General features: G+C 36.4%; 2 protein-coding genes across 3 annotated transcripts; one reads left to right on the top strand and one right to left on the bottom strand.

Annotated features, from left to right (window-relative positions):
• The first annotated feature begins 77 nt into the window (after positions 1 to 77).
• On the top strand, positions 78 to 4,620 carry rnf113a (ring finger protein 113A). The gene is made up of 10 exons (XM_073848837.1): positions 78 to 180; positions 342 to 418; positions 532 to 630; positions 758 to 865; positions 2,537 to 2,646; positions 2,755 to 2,861; positions 2,952 to 3,041; positions 3,120 to 3,213; positions 3,425 to 3,531; positions 4,451 to 4,620. Exons 1-10 carry the CDS (start codon positions 78 to 80, stop codon positions 4,516 to 4,518), a joined length of 963 nt encoding a protein of 320 aa, XP_073704938.1. The 3' UTR covers positions 4,519 to 4,620.
• A 1,371-nt stretch (positions 4,621 to 5,991) lies between these two features.
• On the bottom strand, positions 5,992 to 23,625 carry strada (STE20 related adaptor alpha). Of its 2 annotated transcripts, XM_073840584.1 has the most exons (13): positions 23,511 to 23,625; positions 23,047 to 23,114; positions 22,882 to 22,939; positions 19,691 to 19,719; positions 14,510 to 14,612; positions 14,303 to 14,424; positions 13,341 to 13,449; positions 13,129 to 13,252; positions 12,804 to 12,975; positions 12,335 to 12,439; positions 8,998 to 9,251; positions 8,732 to 8,774; positions 5,992 to 6,907 (listed from the first exon to the last, which is right to left on the bottom strand). In XM_073840584.1, the coding sequence occupies exons 2-13, from the start codon at positions 23,056 to 23,058 to the stop codon at positions 6,752 to 6,754; spliced, it is 1,287 nt and encodes a 428-aa protein (XP_073696685.1). In that variant the 5' UTR covers positions 23,059 to 23,114; positions 23,511 to 23,625; the 3' UTR covers positions 5,992 to 6,751. The 2 variants fall into 2 exon arrangements, with proteins under 2 accessions (XP_073696685.1, XP_073696695.1); XM_073840594.1 differs by lacking the exons at positions 19,691 to 19,719; positions 23,511 to 23,625.
• Between the last annotated feature and the right edge of the window lie 1,474 nt (positions 23,626 to 25,099).

Below are 25,099 nucleotides of genomic sequence, written 5' to 3' on the forward strand. Positions count from 1 at the left end.
CCAAACACAAGAGGCACTATAACCGCAGTTAAGTGCCTCATTTTTACTCGACGGTTTGTTTTCATACGTGGATAAAGATGGCGGACTCCGAGGAGCCGAGAACAACTTGCAAGTTTCTTTTTAAGAAATCAAACAAGAAGTTTTCTGGACGTAAAAGAAATGCAAGTGATAGCGATAAAGGTATTTTGTTCTTATTTTCCCTCAGTGCTCGGTAATGCATGTTTGGACTTGGCATTTTTATGTTAATCCGTACAGTAAGCTCTACGTTTACTCAGTGTTCACGTTCAACACATTTCTGCAGCTCACAATGTATTAAATCAGTATTTGTGTGTGTTCATCAGACAAAAGTAGCGGTGAGGAGGGCACTGCTGTGGTCAGAAAGAAGAAAGCTCCTTCTACGAACCCCATGATTCAGAAAGTATGTATTTTATATGTTAGACAAATGGAAATCTGCATTATTTGTTTTTACGAAGCTGTTGTTTACACTGAAACCATAACCACCAGTTAAATGCTGCTCAACCCTTGTTATAGACAAAGAAAGTGGAGAGGGAAGAAGTCTCATCAAGCGAAAGTGAAGAGGAGAAAGAAGACAAGAGTGTCACTGTCTCTTACAAATCGTCTCGGTCAGCGGTGAGTCTGTCAGTCAGGTGGTCGCATTTTGCAAATTATTTATATAGGATGATATGATTCGTACTATAGCAAACCCTTAATAAAGAATGTAAGTTATTCTTATTAATTATAACGGTGTTTGTTGCAGAAACCAGAGGGACCAGATGACATGGGGGCCACTGCTGTTTATCAGTTGGACACAGAGAGGGACAAAGATGCTCAGGCCATTTTTGAGCGCAGCCAGAAGATTCAGGAGGTACGGTTAACAACAATATCTGGGACCAATATTGTAAATTCAAGTTCATTATCGTGCTTTACAGTACAGATTGCATCTAAACAGATGACGAACACACAAGTTTATGTTAAAAACACAAACAGTGGGTTATGTCTTTGAAGGTAAACAGCTGGGAAAGAAATCACATGCTTATATTAGATCTGTATGGCAGCAACGTAATTTACAGTAAATAAATCCACTGCTCTCTTGTCTCCTCTGAGGCTGGGACTCTAAATAGTGTTCTGTCCTCATCTGTGCAGCCAAAAACAGAACAGTTAGCATGCTTTGCTCAAACTTTTGCCATGGTGTTAGAACTGATACACCTTTGATGTTTGCGGAAACAAAATGGATGGAGATTTGCAGATTAAGAGGTGGTAATATTATGAAAATACTCGGTTGTTCTTTTTCATTTTTTGGGGGGGTTTGTAGATGCACCAGGGACCCGATAGCACTTAGACATGGAAAAAGTCAGAATTTCCAACCAAAATTTATTCAGACACCTTCAACATTTCTCACATTATCACAGTTTATTTGCTATAGTTAAGACAATTCTAATAAAATATGACAAGAACTCAAGAGTTAAACTGTGTCAGAACAAATTCATCTTGATAATGTCAGATAACTTTGATGGAAAGGTATGTAACAAGTGTCAAATCGATTATTATTTATTTTTTTTAATATACAGTGCCTTGCAAAAGTATTCATACCCCTTCATTTTTTTCACGTTTTGTTGCAGCATTATGTTAAACTGCTTTAAATTAGTTTTTCCCCACATCAATTTACACTCCATACACCATAATAATGACAAAGCAAAAACCGGATTTGCAAATTTATTAAAAATAAAACACTGAAATAAGTACATTGCATAAGTATTCATACCCTTAACTCAGTACATAGTTGAAGCACCTTTACAGCCTCAAGTCTTTTTGGGTATGATGTGACAAGCTTTGCACATCTGCATTTGGCAATTATCTGCCATTCTTTGCCTCACCTTTTCACCTCTCAAGCTCTGTCAGCTTGGATGGGGGCTGGCAGACATTTTCTAGAGTCCTAGTTGTTCCAATCATCTTCCATTATGGATAATGCTTCTGTGAACCTTCAGTGCAGCAGATTTTTTTCTGAACTCTTCCCTAGATCATTGCCTTAACGCAAGTCTGTCACTGAGCTCTACAAGCAGTTATCTTGACCTCAGGACTTGGTTTTTGCTCTGATATGCATTTTCAGCTGTTAGACCTTTTCTGAGAGGTGTGTGCCTTTCTAAATCATACTCATTCAAATGAATCTGCCACAGTTTAACTCCACTCGAAGTGCAGTAACATCTAGAAGCAATATGAATGCTCCTGAGCTTAATTTCGAGTGTCCCAGAAAAGGGTATGAATACTTATGCAACGGGATCTTTTCAGTTTTTTATTTCTAATAAATTTGCAAAGTTGTTACAAACCTGTTTTGTGCTTTGTCATTATGGTGTATGAGATGTAGATTGATGTGGGCAAAAAAGTAATTTAAAGCAGTTTAACATAATGCTGCAACAAAACAAAATGTGAAAAAAATTAAGGGGTATGAATACTTTTGCAAGGCACCGTATAATTCTTGATATGTTTGGGTGGCCACAATAATCTCTTAATTCAGTGACATACCTGTATACTTTTCTAGGAGCTCACTGGTAAAGATGATGATAAAATTTATCGTGGCATCAACAACTACCACAAATACATTAAACCCAAAGACTCCACCATGGGCAACGCTTCCTCTGGTATGGTCAGGTGAGTCAGTATAAATGAGCCATTAAGCCTGTTTGCTGTGACTGTGACTGTATTTGTTTTTGAGGACACGTATCATTTAGCTGATCCATGATGTCTTGTACATGATAGGAAAGGACCAATCAGAGCGCCTGAGCACCTGAGGGCCACAGTGCGGTGGGATTACCAGCCTGACATTTGTAAAGACTATAAAGAGACTGGCTTCTGTGGGTTCGGAGGTGAGTAAGCAACAGATTTCCTCTCTGTTTTTGTCAGGTTCATATGAACACCATTATTGCATAAATAAACATGTCTTTTTTTATTCTCAGACAGCTGTAAGTTTCTCCATGACCGCTCAGACTATAAGCACGGCTGGCAGATTGAGCGAGAACTTGATGAAGGACGATATGGAGCAAACGGTGAGCCACCTTTAGGTACATTTCTTCGGGTACATTTTGCTTCTTTAGTTCTGTTTTCTGACATTGTTTTTCTCTCAGATGAGGAGAACTATGAAGTGAGCAGCGACGAGGAAGATTTTCCTTTCAAGTGTTTCATTTGTAGAGAGTCGTTTAAAAACCCCATTATTACAAAGTAAGTGCTACATTAAGCATGGCTGGTTTGAATTGCAAATACTGTTCTTTTCACTACTCGCACCACAGCACAAATCCACATTATTTTGCTATAGCCTGTATATATCATATAGAAATTATTTGACATTGTGTTTGCATGTCGTAGCCACATATTTGACTGTAGAACTAGTGTGTCATTCTCTATTTAAAAGTATAATGTCTTTGTTTTCCAGGTGCCGGCATTACTTCTGTGAGGCATGTGCTCTCCAGCACTACCGTAAATCTAAGCGCTGCTATGTTTGTAACCAGCAGACCAATGGTGTCTTCAATCCTGCCAAAGGTGCTTATCTGCTTATAAACATTGAATCAAACTCAACATGCACTGCTGTTTAAAGGTTTGGGGTTAGTTACTTTTTTTTGGAAAGAAACAAATGTCGTTATTCAGCAAGGATGCATTAAATTGATCAGAACAGATAAAGGGATAGTTCAGCAAAAAATTAATTACTCATGTCGATCCAAACCCGTGAGACCTTCGTTCATCATCAGAACACAACTGAAGATATTTTTGATGAAATCATAGACATCAACACAACACGTTCAAGGCCCAAAAAGGTAGCAAGGACATTGATAAAATAGTTCATGTGATATTAGTGGTTTAACTTTAATGTTATGAAGCTACAAGAATGCACATTAAAAATTTAGAAGGAAGAGAAGAAATTGTTGAATAAAGTCATTATTTTTGATTTCCTTGCCCACAAAAAGTAGCTTTATAACACTGCGATTGAACCACTGATGTCACATGGACTATTTTAACAATGCCCTTACTACCTTTCTGGGCCTCGAACATAGTAGTTGTTTTGCTGTTTATGCAGGGTCAGAAAGAGATTCAGATTTATCCGAAAATAATTTAATTTGTGCCCTGAAGATGAATTGATGGTCTTACGGGTTTGGAACGACATGAGGATGAGTAATTAATGACAGATTGTTAATTTTTGGGTGAACTATCTCTTTAAAATGACATGAAAAAATACCTTTCAGAAACATAAATTTAAAAAAATCTTACTGACATCCACTTTTGGGTTGTGTAGTTTGAGGTGGAAAATTCTTTTGCATTAATCACAAATAACTGGAAGAGGTTTGGTCAGAAGTTGTTGAAAATGTGTAAACCCCTGATGTTTTCACTCTCCAGTATTATATATATATATATATATATATATATATATATATAGAAACTAATTTTAGTGTATTATTTTCCTCAGAGCTCATAGCTAAGATGCAAAAACACCAGGCAGCTGCTGACCAGCCTCCCTCAGATGAGGATGACTAGAACCACACCGCCTCCGCTTCTGTGTTTTACTTTTGTCTTTCAGATTCCTTTTGGAGTTGTACATTTTCAAAACCTTTGAAATAAACATACTTTTTTGTAGAATGTTTTCTTAAGAAATATCATAGAATAAGAACTATAACTGGAGTTTTAATAATCATTCGATGAGAACGGGAGAGCCCACACAACATTATTTATTAAAAGACAGCACACAGAGCCAGGCACTTACAGTGCAGAAAGTGGATGAGGGCTGTAAAATTAGAGAATCTGTGTATTTTCATATAAAGATCTTTGTATGTGTATAGGGTGAGCCCTGGATGGCAGAGGTTGGTGGCAATGTAATTATATGATATTTGCTGTGGGGGCACGGGCTTCGATAATCTCACTCCTTTTTGACCATACCTCTGTTTGCATCCCTGCAATATAGTAATCAATATATTTATCTTGAAGAGACTTTTAGGCTTTTTTTAATTTAATTGTGACCCTGAACCACAAAACCAATCTTAAGTCACAGGGGTATATTTGTAGCAATAGCCAAAAATACATTGTATGGGTCAAAATGATATTTTTTTTTTTATTTTATGCCAAAAATCATTAGGATATTAAATAAAGATCACGTTCCATAAAGATATTTTGTGCATTTCCTAGCAAAAATACAACAAAACTTAATTTTGATTAATAATATGCATTGCTAAGAACTTCATTTGGACAACTTTAAAGGCCATTTTCTCAATATTTTGTCTCTTGCACCCTCAGATTCCAGACTTATTTATTCAGAAAATCTTTAAATCTCAATTTCAATTTTTTTTATACTGTATATTATAATGTAATGAACTTTAAAATCAATTTATTTTACAGTTTCTTTTTGTATAATTAAGCAAAATATTATAACAATTTTAATATCTGCATTTATTGGTTGTTGGCTATAACATGAAAATAATTATCAGCTTATTCGTAAAATTTATCAGAGCATTCTCTATTTTAAACTGAATCAATCTTGGTGAAAGTTGCTTTTAAAAGTAATTTATTCCAACATCGCATTACTCTGTGAAAAAGTGACTTGGTTACTTCTTAGGGAAAGTAATGCAGTATGTTACTTTTGTGTTACTTCAGCTGGGCTTGTTAATTAGTTTTTTCTAATAACAAAAAAGCCCAAAAGTTATATTTTTGGCAACTGTAAAGGACCTTTCGAACCAAAAGCCTCACGTTGAAGGAAGTGCCTCTGCAACTCGCTTCCAATTTTTCTCAACATAGGACAGGAGAACTGTCGGTGAATAAATGAGAAAACAAACTAACTTGTGTTATTACTTGAAATAAGTAATCTGATTACGGAACTCACATTACTTGTAATGCGTTACCCCCAGCAATGCTGAATATTATATAGAGAAATCATTGTTGCAGAAACCGTTTTCCAAATGGGTTGTAATGTTACACACACACACACACACAAAAAAAGGTAAAAACAGCAAACAAGGGTTGACATTTGTGCAGTTGCACCATTTATTCCATTTGACCAAAAGCTAAATATGCTGAAAATACACAGACGGTCCATTGAAATACTCCCTCCTGTAACGCATGCCAAGAACAGAAATGAAATTCAACTAAACATTTTAAAACTAATAACTACACCAGATAGCAGGCAAAAAGTAAATCTTGTCCTCTAGCATATTTCTGGTGGCGTCAACATTTGTGCTGTGGGCAGAAATTCTGAAAAGTTGATCGTTTTAATCTCCACCTTCCATCCATAAAATAAACAGTGCTGCTTAGGTTGACTTTACTGACGGCTCTTTATGCTTCACTAGACAAGTATGCACGGAGACATGGGAATTGCTGGTAAGCTGGTAGACATTCATAGAGTGTCATTAGTTCAGGTGAAACACATAGAACAGGTTTTAGTAGCCTCAAGTGATCACCATTGTCACATGGCCAGTCTGTAAGAGTTTGCTTCAGTTCATGCTTCTGAATGCAATAGCAAGGCTATGGCGGCTGCTGGTTTTTCATTTCTTTTTTTACAGTCTGTCCTTGTAGTTTCAGTGATATACGCAAATCACAAAAGACAACAAGAAACATTCTAGAGTCTTCTGTAACATCTCTGAAGCTCTTTGTAATGTCACATTCACATAGCACCAGCCTTCCCTTTTTTCTCCCTTAAAACAACAAAATCATTCAGTTCTCATTAAGAGTCCTACAGTAACGCCTCCAAACCACCGTCCCTTCATTTCCCATCCGTTTAATGTCAAAAGTCCCAGTCATCTACATCCAGCTGGCTGAGATCAGACTCCAGACTGGCCAATCCAGTGGGCGAATCTTGAGGCTGCATGTAGTCCAGGCTGCTTATTGGAGAAACTGGATGCAGGAGATCAGGAAGAGCCTCAGATGGTCTGCGCTTTAACTACAATGTTATGTGGACCACAACAATATAATGAGTCAAGTCACACTTATTTATACAGCGCTTTATACAATGCAGATCGTTTCAAATCAGCTTCACATTAATAATCAGGAAAATAACAGTGATAAAGGGACAGTTTATCCAAAAATTTAAATTGTGTCATTAATTAACTTCACGTCTTCTGTAAAAACTTTGTTCATCTTCAGAACAATGTTCTTACTACCTTTCTAGGCCTTGAACATGGTAGTTGTGTTGCGGTCTATGGAGGGTCAAAAAACTCTCGGATTTCATTAAAAATATCTTATTTTGTGTTCTGAAGATGAACAGTCTTACAAGTTTGGAACGACATGAGGATGAGTAATTAATGACATGTTTTTTGGTGAACTAAACCTTTAAATTTGTCACATTAATCAGTTATGAAACTTTACATTTCAGCTGTAAAGCAGCTCTACAGAAGACAATATTGTCACTAATAGCGTCTCAAATTAGTTCTATAACATTGTCAATGCTGCAAATTTCATGTCATGGCCTTATTGATCACATGCCATTAAACATTCAATGTGCTGTAAAAATGTGAAAAAAGCTTGTTGTCATCACCTGGATAACAGTGTTGTTATCCGAAATCATTTCGTTGACACAACTTTTTTTTCATGACGATAACGAGACGATGACGAGATAAAAATGGCTCGTTGATGACTAAAACATGACGAGACGTGTGTGAGTTTTCGTTGGCGAGACGAGACTAGACGAAAATGTTAGTGTGTGGTCCGTCAGACGTTTAAAATGCATGACATTTCTGCTTATTGTGCATGCCAATTAAAACCTAAGAAGTAGCTGCCGCTATGGCAAGCCGTTTTAGCATTAAATACTCTTTGCCATACTAGTAGGCTATGGCAAGCCGTTTTAGCATTCTATCCTTGTTTGGTTACGCCCACCACCTGGCGTGCAGCGCACAACGTGCTCAACACGTCATATTGTTGTCACTCAGACAGACAGACGATTAACCATGATGGCGGCAGTTTGCACATTATTTCAAATATATGTCTTATGTCTAAAACCATTCCTTCATTATTGTAATTATTGGTGAAAATAGTCGATCCGGAAGCTCACATTGTGTTGAACTAAAGATCTGCTATTTTCAGAACTTATAAGTGACACTACCCAACAGCAAAATACTTACTGACCTACATTAATTTGTTAAAAGACTACTTTTCCCCCTTTTTTTTGATTAAAACTAGACTATAAAACCTTTATGACATTTCGTCGACTAAAATTGGACTAAAACTATCACATATAGAAGTGACTAAAATGTGACTAAAACTAATAAGCATTTTAGTCCAAAAGACTAAGACTAAATCTAAGATGGTTGTCAAAAACAACACTGCTGGATAATCAACAAATGTTGTTCAGAACAAACAAGGAACTCATGAAAAACTGACTGTTGATCATTCAGATAATGACTGCAAGGTAAAGTTTGCTTTTTTTTACAGCACTGTAAATGTTTAATGGGATACGTTCTTGTGTTGTTAGCTTAATCACATTTTGTTTGTCTATACTTGTGGTTTTGATGATGACCAGAGGGGGGTTTCATAAAACAAGTTTACCAAATAAGCCAGGCTTATTTTAGTTAGTCTGACTTATTGTCATTTGATTTGGCTCAAAATAAGTCAGACTAACTGAAATAAGCCTGGCTTATTTGATAAATTTGTTTTATGAAACACCCTCCTGATGACAGTTTATGACCAATTAATGCATAACACTAATTTCATAAAACTACTTCTTGCCACTGTATGTCAAGATATTTCCTCTGCAGAAGGTAAGACTCACCTGTTTGAAGAAGGAATGGCCTGTCAGAGAGCTAGCAGAAGGTCTGTGGGAAGACATAACATACATTTAGTTATTATTTATTACACCACATGTATTCATTACTTTTGTAAAACGTTTTATGACACAGCTATTTTTAGTGGTCAGCCCATTCCTCAAATCTCTTTTTTTGTGTGACAAAACAATGAAAAAAATTAATTTGAATAAATGAATTTTGAATGATTTCTTTAAAAATAAATATAAATAGCAAAGAGTAGAGTGTTATTTACCTTTTTTCAGGATCTCTCTGTAGACAAAGTTCCACAAAGGCATGAAAGTGAGGACTGAATGTTCGGCTATACGGGTTTCCACCGGAGGAGGATGAGGGCTCTCCGTTAGTGTGGCGAGCTCCACCGGCGCCGGGGCCCTCGCAGATCCCAGAGTCTGCTCCGGAGCGAGACGGTTTCATGCTCAGTTCTTCAGGGGGGATGGTGGTGGTGTCCAGCAGGCAGGGAACTGTACCGTTTAACTTCTCTAACAACATCTGATATAGGCAAAGAGAGTTTATTAAGTTAAAGCGATAGTTTACCTAAAAACAAAAATTACCCCATGATTTACTCACCGTTAAGCCATCCTAGGTGTATATGATAAGTACTGTCAGAGTTATATCAAAAAAATGTCCTGGCTCTTCCAAGCTTTATAATGGCAGTGAATGGGTATTGAGATCCTGAAGTCCAATGAAGTTCATCCTTTTCTTAAAAGTGCTTCAAATGAAGCGTTAATAAAGGCCTTCTGAAGCTAATTGATGTGTTTGTGTAAGAAAAGTAGGGGTGGCACGGTTCACAAACCCACGGTTCGGTTCGTATCACGGTTTTTGTACGGTACTTGTTTTTTTCTTTTTTTTTCTTTTAATCTTTAACACTCCAGAAATTTACTGTGGCATATGATATGTAGTTTAATTATCCACAATTTAGGATACATTATAAAAAAAAAAAAAGTTATATCATGTAAACATGCACAAACTGAATTGGACTTGACTTTAAGCACATTATTGGGAGCATCTCTGAGATAAGCTAGGGGAGATTTTGATACAGCAAGAGAGAAGACATTGATGACATGCTTTTCATTTATTTGGCAAAAACAGGAGAATGTGTATTGCTATCTCTACAGGAATTCATGTGCCTATTTAGCACATAAAGATTGAACTGAAGAATTAACTTGCATTTATCAAACTGCCAACTTCAGTGTGGCTCTTACAAAAATTGTATCTTTTAAAAGAAAAAGAGAGGAAATCTTTAAGCTCTGTCTTTTAAACAAGTGATTGGTTGGTTCATGTCACATGACCTGCGGGGCGCTTGCGGCATTCTGAAAAGTTGAGATGTTTCAAAGTCCCTTTAAGGGTATTCTATAGTCTTTGGATGGTTTTATCTCAATGCGGCACGGACGCACCTGGAAAAAACGAACGCGTCGCATCGCGTGCGCGTCGCGACCGCGTCGCTTCCATTATGAGCGCGCATACCGCACGTCTACAAACTTGAGCCCACAAAAGACGCTACATGCGAACGGCCCCTTATACGACGCTGGCCTTATCTCTCCCACTTCCCATTTCTACACGTGACGTAACCTGCAGCACTCCACTTTTACTGTCTGTATGTCCACACACACCTCTTACTTCCCGCAAAAAGGACACTCACTACGTGCACGAGGCTACATTGCGCATGTGTTGAACACACGCTCCGAACTGAGACAAGTTTTTTCATATACTGTGCCACCCCTAAAGAAAAGTATTTAAAACTTTATAAACCATAATCTCTAGCTTTCGCTATCCGTCTTAAGGGGGTCGCACACCAGACGAGAAACACAGCGCCGCGTCGCGCCACGTCTTTAAAATTCGAACACACAGTTTTCAATTGCTGTGTCTCATTTAGAAGGATGCGCCCTCCGGAGGTCGCATTCGAAGGCTGCATACGTCATCGAGGCTGTCTCATTTCAGAAAAGCAAGTAGGACACTTCAAATGCGACCTTCGAATGCGACCTTCTTTCACAGGAATTCGAAGGATGCATGAGATGTATCCTTTGCTGCTACATATAACCCACAATTCTTTGCGTCGCTGTAAACAACTGTCGTTAATTTGAAAAATGCCGGCACCGGCAGATGTACACACAAGCTAAGATGTGGTGTTTATCATTAAAATAGGTAAAAACGGATAAGGTTGTTCTTAATATTCTCCTATTTTTTTCTCTAACAGATATGCTGCAGCTCTTGAAACAATGAATAAAATAAAACAAGTAAAAGCTTTTTTTTTGTCAAATTACTTTACAAATGTAAAAATAATTTTCCTTCATTTAAGTAGTGTGAGAGTGCAACAATGCTCTAAATTTGTTTGCATAGTAACGTGATAAATCCTGTTTCATTTTCCAACTGTCCTTTTTTTCTTTCCTCCCAAGTCCTATGGAGGCTGTCTCGTTTTTGTTCTAAGTTGAGGACACTTCGCATACACGTCCTACAGAGGATGCAACCTCTGGAGGATTCGACCTCCGGAGGGCGCAGCCTTCAAAATGAGACACAGCTTATGAGTATACGCACACCGGTGGCGCCATTCGGCGTCTGTCCGCGGCGCCCAGCTACGACTCAGGAAGCTGTTCAAATTTCTGCCGCGCCACGAGCGCCACCTGCATAGTTTTATATTAAATAACATATTTGTCTCAAATCGTCCTATTAGATTAAAAAAACAAGATACCACTGCTGCAAAATACTACTTACATTAGGTTTACAGCTTGAAATGTAAACCTTTATAATTAATTCATATTTTATTTTCTCGAGACATTTTTACATACGCAAAATCTAAAGTCCTATGTAACATACTATGTAACATCGTTATTACATTCACTGTCTTTGACTGCCACCTACTGGATTTACAAGGTCACAACCGTCACTTGCAGTTCAGAACTGAAAAATGAGTTGGCGCGTATAGAATGTGCGCGTCCGGTGTGCGATACCTCCAGCTGTCCTCGGCGCGACGCGACGTTGCGCTGCGTTTCTCGTCCGGTGTGCGACCCCCTTTACACATGTTCACGAGAGAGAATCGTTCCACGGGATGACGTAGGACGTAGGTGTAGCAGAAGCACCAGTGAGAAGTGACAAACGCGGAAGCACAGTGGAGAGAACAAAACAAAACACTGGTCACGAATTAGAAGTTTAAAATGAGAATTTGTAAAGAAAATTTGGAGGATTTTGAAGCCAAAAGGAGGTTTTCCTACGCTGTAAACAAAACCTGGTTCTCACGAAACTGTCATATTCTCACTGAAGCTTACGCTATGCCTACATCCTGCGTCATCTGATGGAATGTATGCGCATACAACAGTATACTACAGATTACGGTTAAGTTATAAATATAAATATTTTTCTTACACAAATGCATCGATTTGCTTCTGAAGGCCTTTATTAACCCCTGGAGCCATGTGGAGCACTTTTTATTTTGGATTGATGCACTTTATTTTATCTATACTTGAAAGCGAGTAAACCATGGGGTAATTTTCATTGTTGGGTGAACTATCCCTTTAAATTTAAGATAAAAAAGTGGGAAAGCAAAAAGAGATTGATTTAAGAAAACGTGTTTGCCTTACCTGCGTAGCAGGCATGTCTTTGAAGGGTACATGTCCATTAGCTAGCTCACATGCAGTGATGCCCAAACTGTAAATGTCTGAGCGGAAGTCATATCCCTGTAGATTCTATAATATAGATCATTATAATTTAATTTCCAATGTATTATATAGACAATATACATTAATGTTTAAAAGTTTGAGGGTCAGTAAGATTTTTGAATGTTTTTAAAAGGAGTCTCGTATGCTCGTAATGGCTGCATTTATTTTATTCAAAATATTAAATATTATTACAATTTAAAATCATTTTCTAATTGAATATATTTTAAAAGGAAATTTACTTCTGTGATGGCAAAGCTGAAGTTCAGCATTAATACTCCAGTCTTCAGTGTCACATGATCCTACAGAAATCATTCTAATATGCTGATACGCTGTTCAAGAAACATTTCTTACTGACCCCAAACGTGAGATTGAAGTTATATATTAAACATACCTGCTGCAAAACCTCTGGACTGAGCCAAGGTAGTACTTTAACACTGTACTGGGGAAAATCGTGTACAACACGTGCTCTCTGACCATGACGGATCAAGCTAAAGATACTCCTAAGACCGGACAGATACACCTGTCCATCTGCTGCAATCAGGATGTGGCTTGCCTTCACACTACTATAGACACAAAAGAGATGATAAAGATACTTCAATATTATTGTAACAAGAAATCAAAGAAATCATCCTGACAGTCTAGAATTTTTGTTGCTTTATTAACATGGTTGACTAATAATGATAACAACAAATCATAAGTGCATACGCGTTCCTTACCGGTGAACGTAGCCCATCTGATGTATGTACTCCAGCGCTCTCAGCACACCCAGCAGGATGTAGGCAATTGTCTGCTCACTCAAACCGTCAGTGAAATTTGTAGTGATTAAGTCTCGTGCAGATCCTGATGATGAAGAAAACGCATTTAGAACTGGAACTATGAGCAGTTTAGACTTGATACGCTGTAGTTGATACAGAATGTCTCAGCTCACCATAGGCCATGAAGGGTGTGATCACCCACAGCTCATTCTCAGCGATAAAGACACTCTTGTATGGGAGGATACAAGGGTGGTGGAACAGCTTAGACACATGGAGTTCTCCCTTTAAAAAAACAAAGAAAGTGGTTGCAATGCTTATGTATATATGCTAGCGATATGCAGGACTAATCTCCAATATGTGACCCTGGACCAGACAAACAGTTATAAGTAGCACAGGTATATTTGTAGCAATAGCCAAAAATACATACTATGGGTCAAAATTATGCCAAAAATCATTAGGACATTAAGTAAAGATCATGTTCAATGAAGATATTTAGTAAATTCCCTACCGTAAATATATCAAACTATTCTTTAAATAGTAATATGCATTCCTAAGAACTTAATTTGGACAACTTTAAAGGTATTTTACTCAATATTTAGATTTTTTTTGTACCCACAGATTTTAGATATTCAAATAGTTGTATATTGGCCAAATGTTGTCCTAACTGTTACGCCTGCCTATTGCCCCCTGCTGGCTTTGCTGTAAGTGCAATCGCTGGCTGGGCAACAGGTGACATTAATCACTGATTAAGCCTCTGGGAGAGTCACGATGTATAAAAGCCTGGTATGTCATTTAGTTGGGCTCTCTCAGGTGTTGCGTTTGCTTGTGTTTTTTTTTTCCTTCCTCTTCTTAGTTTTCCCATTAAATACTCGCGCGTGTATAATTTTATTTTACACCCCTAGACGTCTAGTTTTGTTATGTAACTTTTTTCTCATTTTGGTAAATAAATGGAGTTTTCCCCAAAATGTGGTGTTGTGCCTATTTTGTGTTGCGGCTCACGAGCCAGCCGTAACACTAACAAACCATAGATCAATGGATCAATTATTTCTTCAGCTTTCAGATGATTTATAAATGATGACTGGTTTTGTGGTCCAGGGTCACATATGAGAAAAGCTCTGCTGTCACCTGTACTGACCTGTAAGTAATTGACCATATCATTGGTACACGAATCCAGGTCAATGCGCCGGATGGCCACATACTCCCCTGTGGGTTTGTATCTGGCCAGATTCACTGTCATCAAGTCCTCCAAACCTCGACCTACACAAGCAGAGACAAACACACACCCATCAGCTGGAGGAATCACAGAGATTTGCGTTCTACTGCTGTGCAGCCTTGTCCTCACCGATGACAGTGCGCAGCTCATAGGCGCTGTTGTCCAGAAGAAAGCTTCCCATGGTTTCTCTGCGTGGGAGAGGTCTCAGAAACTCCTGACTGTCCTCATGGGCCTGAGACACAAAAAGTCATTAGTCAAATGCAGAAACACTAAATAAACACACCGGCAAAAGTGCAAACTGACCACAGCTGCGTCTTAATCCACTTTCTGATGTCAGGATATTTTGTGAACTTAAAGTGCCCCTATTATGCCATTTTGAATATTGCCTTTCATGCAGTGTGTAATGTAGATGTATGTGAATGTAAACAATCCACAAAGTTGTAAAGCAAAAGTGCACAAAAAAATAATAAAAGAAAGAATCAACTCTGAACAGCCTGAACAAATCATTAGAAATTCAAATTTGGACCAGCTGGCTCCACTGAATCTCAACATGTAAGCATGATAAATAATACATGTTTGTATTTTATATGGAGTTTTTAAAATATGCAACTTTGCAATGGGCGTATCATTTCTGACATAGACCGATCACAACAGACTGGGCCATCAGGACCAATCAGAGCAGAGTAGGCTCACGGAAAGGGGGGGGGGGTTAGAAAGACTGAATCTTTTGAATTTTAAATCATTTGAGAATCACTGAAAAACAAAGTGATATTAAATGCGTATTTTGAGAAAACAGAAGCGTTGTTCGACCATGCATGTTAATCTTTTAGAGGAGACTCCCAAAACAATATGTGACCCTGGACCACAAAACCAGTCTTAAGTCGCTGGGGTATGTTTGTAGCAGTAGCCAAAAATACATTGCATGGGTCAAAATTATTGATTTTTATTTTATGCCAAAAATCATTAGGAAATTAAGTAAAGATCATGTTCCGTGAAGATTTTTTGTAAAATTCCTACTGTAAATATATAAAAATGAAATTTTTGATTAGTAATATGCATTGTTAAGAACCTAATTTGGACAACTTTAAAGGTGATTTTCTCAGTGTTTTGTTTTTTTTTGCTTCCTCAGATTCCTGATTTTCAAATAGATGTATCTCGGCCAAATATTGTCCTATTCTAATAAACCACACATCAATAGAAGCTTTCATATAGCTTTCATATGATGCATACATCTCAGTTTTGTAAAATTTAACCTTATGACTGGTTTTGTGGTCCAGGGTCACATATTAGGATCCAAAAAAATGGCATAATAGGGGCAAACTTGACAATTTACCAAACTTGACAACTTGACAATTTACCAAATACTGAGACATTAGTGAGCAGATTGAGAGACACCTCAGGTCCCAGAACATTTCGAGTGCCTATTCAACATAATCAAAAACTTTTAACATACTTAAATTAGGCTGTGAACACTGTGATTTTAATGGAGGTGCATTTGTAAAAGTAGGTACTCAGTCATACAGTGAACCAACAAAGTATTTCAACACTTAATTAATAAAAAAAAAAAGCTTGTTCGTTTTTAAAAGATAAACTATACTTGGACAGTTTTCTGGTGGTCACTGATTTATGGTGGATAGTACTATAGTACCATTCAAAAGGGCCAGTAAGATTTATTTTTTAATAGAAATCAATACTTTTATTCAGCAAGAATGAATTACATTGATTGAGAGTGACAATTTTACAAAAGATTTCTTTTTCAAATAAATGCTGTTCTTATTCTTTCTGTTTGAAAAATACCTACAAAATGTTGCTGTTTCCATATTTCCATAATAATATGCAAAATGTTTCTTGAGCAGCAAATCAGCATATTAGAGTTATTTCTGAAGGATCATGTGACACTGAAGACTGGAACGACAACTGAAAATTCAGCTTTGCAATCAATTTTAAAATATATTCAAATATAGAAGCTATTTTAAACTAAGAATATTCCTGTTTTTACTCTATTTTTGATCAAATAAATGCAGCCTTGGTGAACAAACACTATTGGTTTATCTGTGCTTGTGTACTTTTGAATTTTGTACATTTACTACAATGACCCTAGGACTAATTGTTTAAAATTCACAGCAAATATTTTTAGCTTTGTTTGTTTTGTTTGCTACTTTGTTATATACAATTTAAGTGTCCAAAAAACTTTTTGACTCACTGTACATTCAAAGATATATCATAGGCAGTTTGGAAAATCTAGTAAAACATAAAATGCTCAATTTGTCATTTGAATGCGATAAAGCATCAAACCTCACATTTCTGACAGGATGTGTGTCACTGTGCAAGCAGTGTTCGGGTAGCAAGTGCATTTTAAGTGCATGTTAACTTTCCTTCAAAATGCATCATAGTATTTTGGGATATCAACCAAATATACTATGACTATCAACGTCAGTTTAAGTGAGTTAGGAAACATTTCAAGATTACACACATGTACAGTCACAGACAATGATGCCACTGTTGTGAGAACAGCACAAACCAACCTGCTTTTGAAGAGGGGAAGGGTTTTTATTGCGCATACACTGATAAATCCCAGCCATTGCAAAGCTCTTCAGTGAATCATACAGATCAAGTACTGAGGGAACGGCAGATTATGGCTAATTAAAGATTCAGTCCAACTGTTCTGAGACTCAGTACGAGACCGTGAAGTTGAAAACTGCAGCAGGAATGGCTTCACAAAACTCTGCGTATTTGCAAAAGCACGTTATAAGCATCAAATAAACTACAATCCACTGTGTTGCATTTGGTTATAGATATGCATGATCCCATGAACATCAAATACTTTTTTAACTTACAAAACAAGTTTCTATTCGCTCTCCCATGGACTTACAGATGAGAATATTAATTCCTCACACATGCGATGAGAGTATCTGTCAGTGGAGATCATGCAGGTCTATGGCAATTCATAAAACAAATCATTTTATGCCCTTTGAAGTGTTTGCAGGACTACTTCAGTGAACAGTGCAGCAAGCCCAGGCATTGACAGGATGGCTCCATGTGTTGCATTAACACAATGAGCATCATCCTACTCCACATGCTTTGGTGACCAATGACAACATCACCATTATTATTCCTGGTGTTGGTTCATTCTTTGTGACAACTCTTATGAGGCAATTTCGTAAGATATTACGAAGATGTCTTAAATTCCAGCACACAGTGTGTCAATCTATGAGGTGAGAGGGCATTAACAGTAAAAACCAATACACAAATCGCAAACTAAACCTTTACATTCTTAATTAGGCTGGATAATTATCATTAAGTAAAGAATTGTTCCATTAACTTCAGTTAAAGCTTATGTCCTCTATCCTTAAAGGGACAGCTCACCCAAAAATGCAAACAGTGTCATCCTTTAGGCAATCACATTATTTCAAAAAATTCTGAATTTAGATTTTTTTTTTTTAAGAAAATATTACTTTCATTTAGCAACAGCACAGTTAATATACCAAAAATGACAGTAAGGATATTTATAATATTACAAGATTTCTATTCAGCCATTTATTGGAAAAAGTCAAATGGATTGTTAAAAAAAGCATGCATTCTGAATGTGAACACAAAGCAACAAGATATATTTTTTTCATTCTTACACTTTTAAAAACAAAGGTGGTTTAAAGGGTTCTTCACATGCCATAGAAGAACCATTTTTGGCTCCACGAAAAACCATTCAGTCAAAGGTAATGTTACTTTAAAGAACCATCTCTTTATTAACTTTTTATAATCTGAAGAAACTTCTTTGTGAAACAGAAAGGTTCTTCAGATTTTAAAGGTTATTTATAGACCCATTTAGACAAAAAAGGTTCTTCTATGGCATTGTGAAGCACCTTTATTTCTAAGAGTGTATGCATTAACAAAGAAATAAACATTTTACCAAACCATTTAAATATATGAAAACAGATTTTCATTAAAAACTCTTAGTAACAATGCAAATGAACAGCTGAATCTGAGTTTTGAAGGGAAACATAATTAATTGCATTTACCGAGTCCAAGTCCACTATTAAAATCAGACTCAAATATTAATATATTCTTAAATACTTTATATATTATTAATATTGCGTCTAAATACACTTATTCTTGCAAATCGCAAGACCTGTAAATATTATGAAAATAGTCTGATGCCACATTTCAATCAAGTGAATTTTTGGGTGAACTAGCCCTCATATCTATTGTACCTATTCTTTAACATAAATGTTTTATTCAGGATCTTAAAGGGATAGTTCACACAAAAAAATTCTGCCAATAATTACTCGCCCTTGTGTCAAAACCATAAGACCTTTGTTTATCTTCAGAACACAAATTAAGATATTTTTGATGAAATCCAAGAGCTTTCTGACCCATAGACAGCAACACAACTATCATGTTCAAGGCCCAGAAAGGTAGTAAGGAAATCAATAAAATAGTCCATGTGACATCAGTGATTCAACTGCAGTTTTCTGAAGCTATGAGAATACTTTTTGTTCAAAAAAAAAGACTGAAGACTGACACATTGCGGTTAAACCACTGATGTCACACAGACTATTTTAACAATGTCCTTACTACCTTTTTGGGCTTTGGACGTGTCAGTTGCGTAGCTGTCTATATTTAGGGTCAGAAAGCTTTTGGATTTCATCAAAAATATCTTAATTTGTGTTCTGAAGATGAACAAGGTCTTACGGGTTTGGAATGGCATGAGGGTGAGTAACAACAGAATTTTTATTTTCGGGTGAACTATCCCTTTAATTGTGATATAAGTATTACATTACTGGGGAACTGAACCCCAAGTCTGAACCCCATTTGGTTTATGAAACACTCCTTACAATAATAAAGCATTTTACCCAGGGAGTTTTATGGGACCTTATCTTTCTTTTCCCAACTTAAAAACAAACGCTTTCCTTTTCTAGAGCCTCAGTCTGAGTGAGTGTGGAGGTACAGTGTGAGTATCACAGCAGCACGATGAGTGCATGCAGGCGAACACAGGAGCACAGGGGATGTATTCATCTGAGCACACACACGTACACACTCACACACACTCACACACACTCACACACACTCACACACACTCACACACACTCACACACACTCACACACACTCACACACACTCACACACACACACACACACACACACACACACACACACACACACACACACACACACACACACACACACACACACACACACTATTAATCTTACATTTGCACACAAGCACACACCATCTCACATGCTCATACACGCACAACTATCACACACCCACAGCATCAGGTGAATGGAAAAGCTGGAAGATATCTGCACTTACTTTCCTCAGTGGGCTTGCCTGAGTTTGCTCTGGTGTAGAGAAACCGTGTAAATGACGCAAAAGACACACATACAAACAAACAATCTGCCTTTAAAGTGGTTCTCACAAATTTAACAAACACCTAATATTTGAGAGCCAGCAACTTTCCACTTCTACATCCTCCAAGTGATTTAATACATTTTCCTCCCATTTTAACTACAATACAAACATACACTTTGTATAAAAAAAAATACATACATATCATACACTACCATTCAAAAGTTTTTGAACAGTACGTTTTTGAATACATTTTAAAAAAAGTCTCTTCTGCTCACCAAGCCTGCATTTATTTGATCCAAAGTACAGAAAATAAACAGTACAATTAAAAATAATAATAAAATTATATATATATATAAGAAATCATTTTAATATGTTTATTTGCTTTTCAGGAAACATTTTTATTATTATTATTAATATTTAACAGTTGAGTAAATTTTTTCAGGAATCTTCAATGAATAGAAAAAGCTGAACTTTTTATTTCTCAAAGAAACCTGAATAAATTCTACTCAGCTGTTTTCAACATAATAAAGATAATAATATATTTATATATTTTGAGCAAATAGTAAAATAATTTCTGAAGGATCATGTGACTGGAGTAATGATGCTAAAAATTCATGCTTTGAAATCACAGGAATAAATTATATTTTAAAATATATTCAAATAGGAAACTTATTTTAACTTTATTTTAAATAGTAAACATATTTCAGAAATGTTACTGTTTTAGCTGTACTTTGGATCAAATAAATGCAGGCTTGGTAAGCAGAAGAGAAACATTGAAAATCTTTTGACTAGTAGTGTACCATTTTATTAAATATTGTCTAGTTAAAACTATAATCTATCTCATAGCAAACTGCATATACTAAATGACAAAAATAATTTAAACAAGCAGAAATTCTATTTATATTATTTGAGCATTCAGTTCAACAATGAAATTATATAATAGTTATTTAAACTTTTTTTAACATAAACTTGGTTATCAACCCTTTTACTGATGCATTGCCATGGAACACAAAACAGCCAAAAGCAAACGGAAATGAACGTCTTTATAGCAGACATGAAGCGGCGAAATGAGTGAAAGCAGATATACAAAAAGCAACATCTAAAATTTCTCTAAGAGACAGGCAACAATGAAAAATTATGAATATTAAGCAATATGTATTATTCAAACCATCATGACAAGAGCTATACAGTTTTTAAAATATATATATTATAACATATTCCAAAAGCTACATGTCAATTAAATAAAAGTCCCATATCAGCAAGAGCATGCAAACTAGAGAATTATACATGACACCTGTCTGAAATAATGCTTTCCGTATTAAAATGAAAACTGAAAAAGTTTGCACAACTACAGCTTACATAACTGTTTATACCACTACACTCTAACATATTTGTTCAGATGATTTGACCATTCAAAAGTTTGGGGTCAGTACAAGTTTTTTTTTTTTTTTTTTTTAATTAAGCCTAGTCCTATACTCATCAAGTTATTAAAATGTTTTTCCTGATGGCAAAGCTGAATTTTCAGCAGCTACTACTTCAGTCTTCAGGGTCAAGTGATCCTTTAAAAAGCATTTCAAAATGCTTCTAATATTTGGTGCTTAAGAAACGTGCTGCTTAATATTTTTGTGAAATCTCTATATTTTTTTTAGGATTCTTTGATGAACAGAAAGTTCAAAAGAACAGCATTTATTTGAAATATAAATCTTGTGTAACATAAATGTATTTTAATATTGCTTTTTATCATCAATTTTAATGCATTGTTGCTGAATATTTGTATTGATTTCTTTCTTTAAAAAGAAAACACATTTTTTACTAACCCCAATCTTTTGAGTACATTAAAATGTTATGTATTGCAACTAACTAGGAGAAACAAAAAGATAAATACAGATGCACACCAAATACCATGTAATATTCTCTGAAACTAGTGTAGGTAAGAGCTCACATTACATACATTACAGTATTCCTCTAACACCTAGATTTCATAGAGCTTCAGCAGTGTTAGACCTCCAATACAGATCAGTCCACCTCTTGTTAGGCTGCAGTGACTCAGCTGTCAGTTGCACCACAGAAGCAATCCATCAACACCTAGCAATAACACTACATCACAGCCAGCCTCACATACAGATACATCACCACAGGAAGGAGATTAAAAAGCCTCACAGACACAAGGACACACAGACTACGCTGTTACCACCATCATTAGTCACCATGACGCAAACGCTGCACTTTTAATAAAGAGCAGTGGCACACCACACTGCATAACACATTTACAACAAAAACTGAAAAGAACTGACAATATTAAATTCACAAAACCTTTCATAAAGCACACGCAAAACAAACAGCGAACCAAAAGCCGCATTTTTATTTTTGCAAAAGGTCTGATTGCTTGAGATCATGGGTAATTTGCATATGCAGAGCTGCTCTTTTACTATGGGCCTGCATAGTTGACTATGAGGGGGATTTGTGTCCAAAAATAAGTATTACTGTCCTTGATAAGTTCATGATGGGCCAATTGTTCCATTGAATGTTGCAGAGATATCATTAAATATGAGTGTGTTATAGAGTGTTTTCAAAACGCATCATTAATCGGCCATATTGGCGGCATTGAACGTAAACAATGCCACCGAACTGAACGAAACTCGCATGTTTTGCTGATTATTGCTGCTGAAAACGGTCAGTTATTGTCATGTTTTGGCCTGTACTAATCGGTCAGGCCAGAAAAAACATTTGGAGTACTATAGACTGTCAAAAGTTATAACAAATCATGGAGAAGAGTGCAAAAAAAAAACTAGAAAGGCCAAACTGAACCAGCCTTTCCTGCTTACTTAGTCCTTCTCTATATGATTTAGCAGCTTCCACATGTTTTTCCCTGGTTTAGACAGCATAAATTAGCAGAACTATGTATTCAGTAGTACCTTAACTGTGCAATCCATGCCGTTGTTTACATCCAAGTATCGCCAATATGGCCACGCATCCGGGTAACTGAGCAAATCGTGACATAAGTGCAAACCCTCCATAGGGACTAAATGTTTTAGTTTCTTGGACTCCCCTTCACATTCACCCCGGCTAATGTGGAACAAAGCTCAGGCGGGTGAAGTTTGCTTAAAAAGGTACGAGAAGCACAGTGACATGAGATGCTGGATTACTCTCACCTCCAAATAACTCCAGATCCCTCAGGCTTTCCACACTGAGTTTCTCTGACACCCAGCGCTAAGAAAAGTGAGAAATGATGATGATGATTTAATGTACACGCAAACAAAACCAGTTAACGTTACTTTTGACAACCAAGACATTTACACTCAATCAAGTTCACTTACCAAAAAAGACATGGATCCTGGAGATGATGACAGGTAGTAATACTTTCACAAACACATGAAGAGAAAACCTGCAACAACAACAAAAAAGACATTTTCAAAAAACATCTATTTTTGTAACATCTATTGCGCTCTGATACTTTCTGAAATCTAATATGCAGCAGTAGTAGAGAACAGTGCTTGGTTTTGTTGTCTTTAGTACTCCATACGTGTTTAAATAAAATATTTGACACTATATTTGCTCAGTTGCGGTGCAGCACGAAAGATGTGTATTTACTAATACAAGACAGCTATTTTTAATACGCAGAGTCATTAATGTATAAACAAATGTGGCATGCCAGCTTACAGGTCGGTGTCTTTCAGTTAGCCATGCAACGACATGATTATCTCTCAATTATGATAAGCAAAGCACGGAGGTCCACTGTGCTTGTGTAGGTAAAGCATGTAGGTATATTCGATAAACTCACCCTCTGTTAATAAACTGGGTTGGTCTTACTTTTCTATATCGTCAGATTTTCAGCTATCCTCAAACCTGCAGGATGTAACGTATTTCTTCTCCTCGGAGTGGGCTGGGTTGCGTTTAGGAATGTTTCGTGAATGGACGAGGGCCGTTGACGACTCGGCGTACTCGTGTTCCTATTGGACCAAAGGTTAGATGCGTGTCTCTCATTGGTCTCGTGAGCGAATGTTCTGTGTTGCCATATCTTCTTAATATCGATTATAAACATGAGCTGTTGCAGATTGCAGGTTGGAGGCAGAAAGTCCCACCCACTACTATGGTCACAAAAAAGAGGGATTTATCATTATATTTGCTGAAAATGCTGGAAGTGAAACTGTTTTCTATGAAGATCAACAAAAGTTCCTGACCCTGATGATAGCACAAAAACATTTGTAGACAGTTTTTTTTTCATATTTTTTTTAATTTCATTTGTTCATCTGCCATACGTCTATAGGACGTTTACTGTCAGATGTCAAATAGATGTCTATTAGATGTCTTTAAGATTTATGATTTAGAATGTATGCAAAACTGACATCTTACAGACGTCCGTCAGATGTACACAGCAGATGCTTTCCAGATCTTTAACAGACATCTTGCAGACGTTTCTGGGTTTCTCAGTAGTGGAAGTCATCATAGTTGGGTAAACTTCGAGAGCGGTGAATGGTAGAGGACCACAAACATATTTTTTGCATTCTAATTTGTTTAAATAGCAAAAGAAAACCCATTTATCAGGTTGACATCAGTACTTCACGTAAGTTTAATGTTGACTTAACATTGGATTTTGGTTACACAACTTAAAAACCACAAAATATCAACGTCAGCTGACGTTGGTATTGGACATCAATTTATCGTTGACAGTAGATGTTGAATTGACATTGAATTTTGGTTACCCAACGCTGCAAGTGTAATTTAACCAAATGTCAATGTCCTATGACATTGTGTGCCTGCTGAGGTTCTAGTATTTCTAAGTATATTAGAACTTTTTCACATTTCCGGGTTTCTCAGCAGAGTAAGTCATCATACTTCGACTGCAGAGACTAGCACAGATATACTTTTTGCATTTCTGTTTGCTCAACTAGCAAAAGAAAACACGATAGGGTTTTCATGACTTTCTGAAAAAGGAAAAAGACGATGGCAGTCAGAAGAGAGAATAATATTAAATGTACTGTTCCTCCCATAGACACTGCATTAAAAACACCATTACATTTTTTTTTTTTTTGTAATTTCATTAGGCGAAATAATACACAGTATTTTGTTATAAATGTACATACATTTTTAAAAAATCTAAATATAAAAAAAAAAACTTGTGAGGATTTACAATGACCGTTAATGACAGTTGAAACACGTCATCGCCGTTTTATAAAAAGGAATTTAGGGAATATACAATGATGTATGTAATGTTTTGCAATATTATTCAAATTCATATTATAATATTATTTATAATATTTTTTATTTATATATATTTCTAACCATTTTTTTTTCAGAAAAAAAAGATAGGGATCTGGCAACATCGCCCTGTACGTTCTCCACTAAACGCGTCGCGCAAATTTGACCAAA

Source organism: Garra rufa, chromosome 1 (assembly GCF_049309525.1).
Source record: "Garra rufa chromosome 1, GarRuf1.0, whole genome shotgun sequence".
Taxonomy (NCBI): domain Eukaryota; kingdom Metazoa; phylum Chordata; class Actinopteri; order Cypriniformes; family Cyprinidae; genus Garra; species Garra rufa.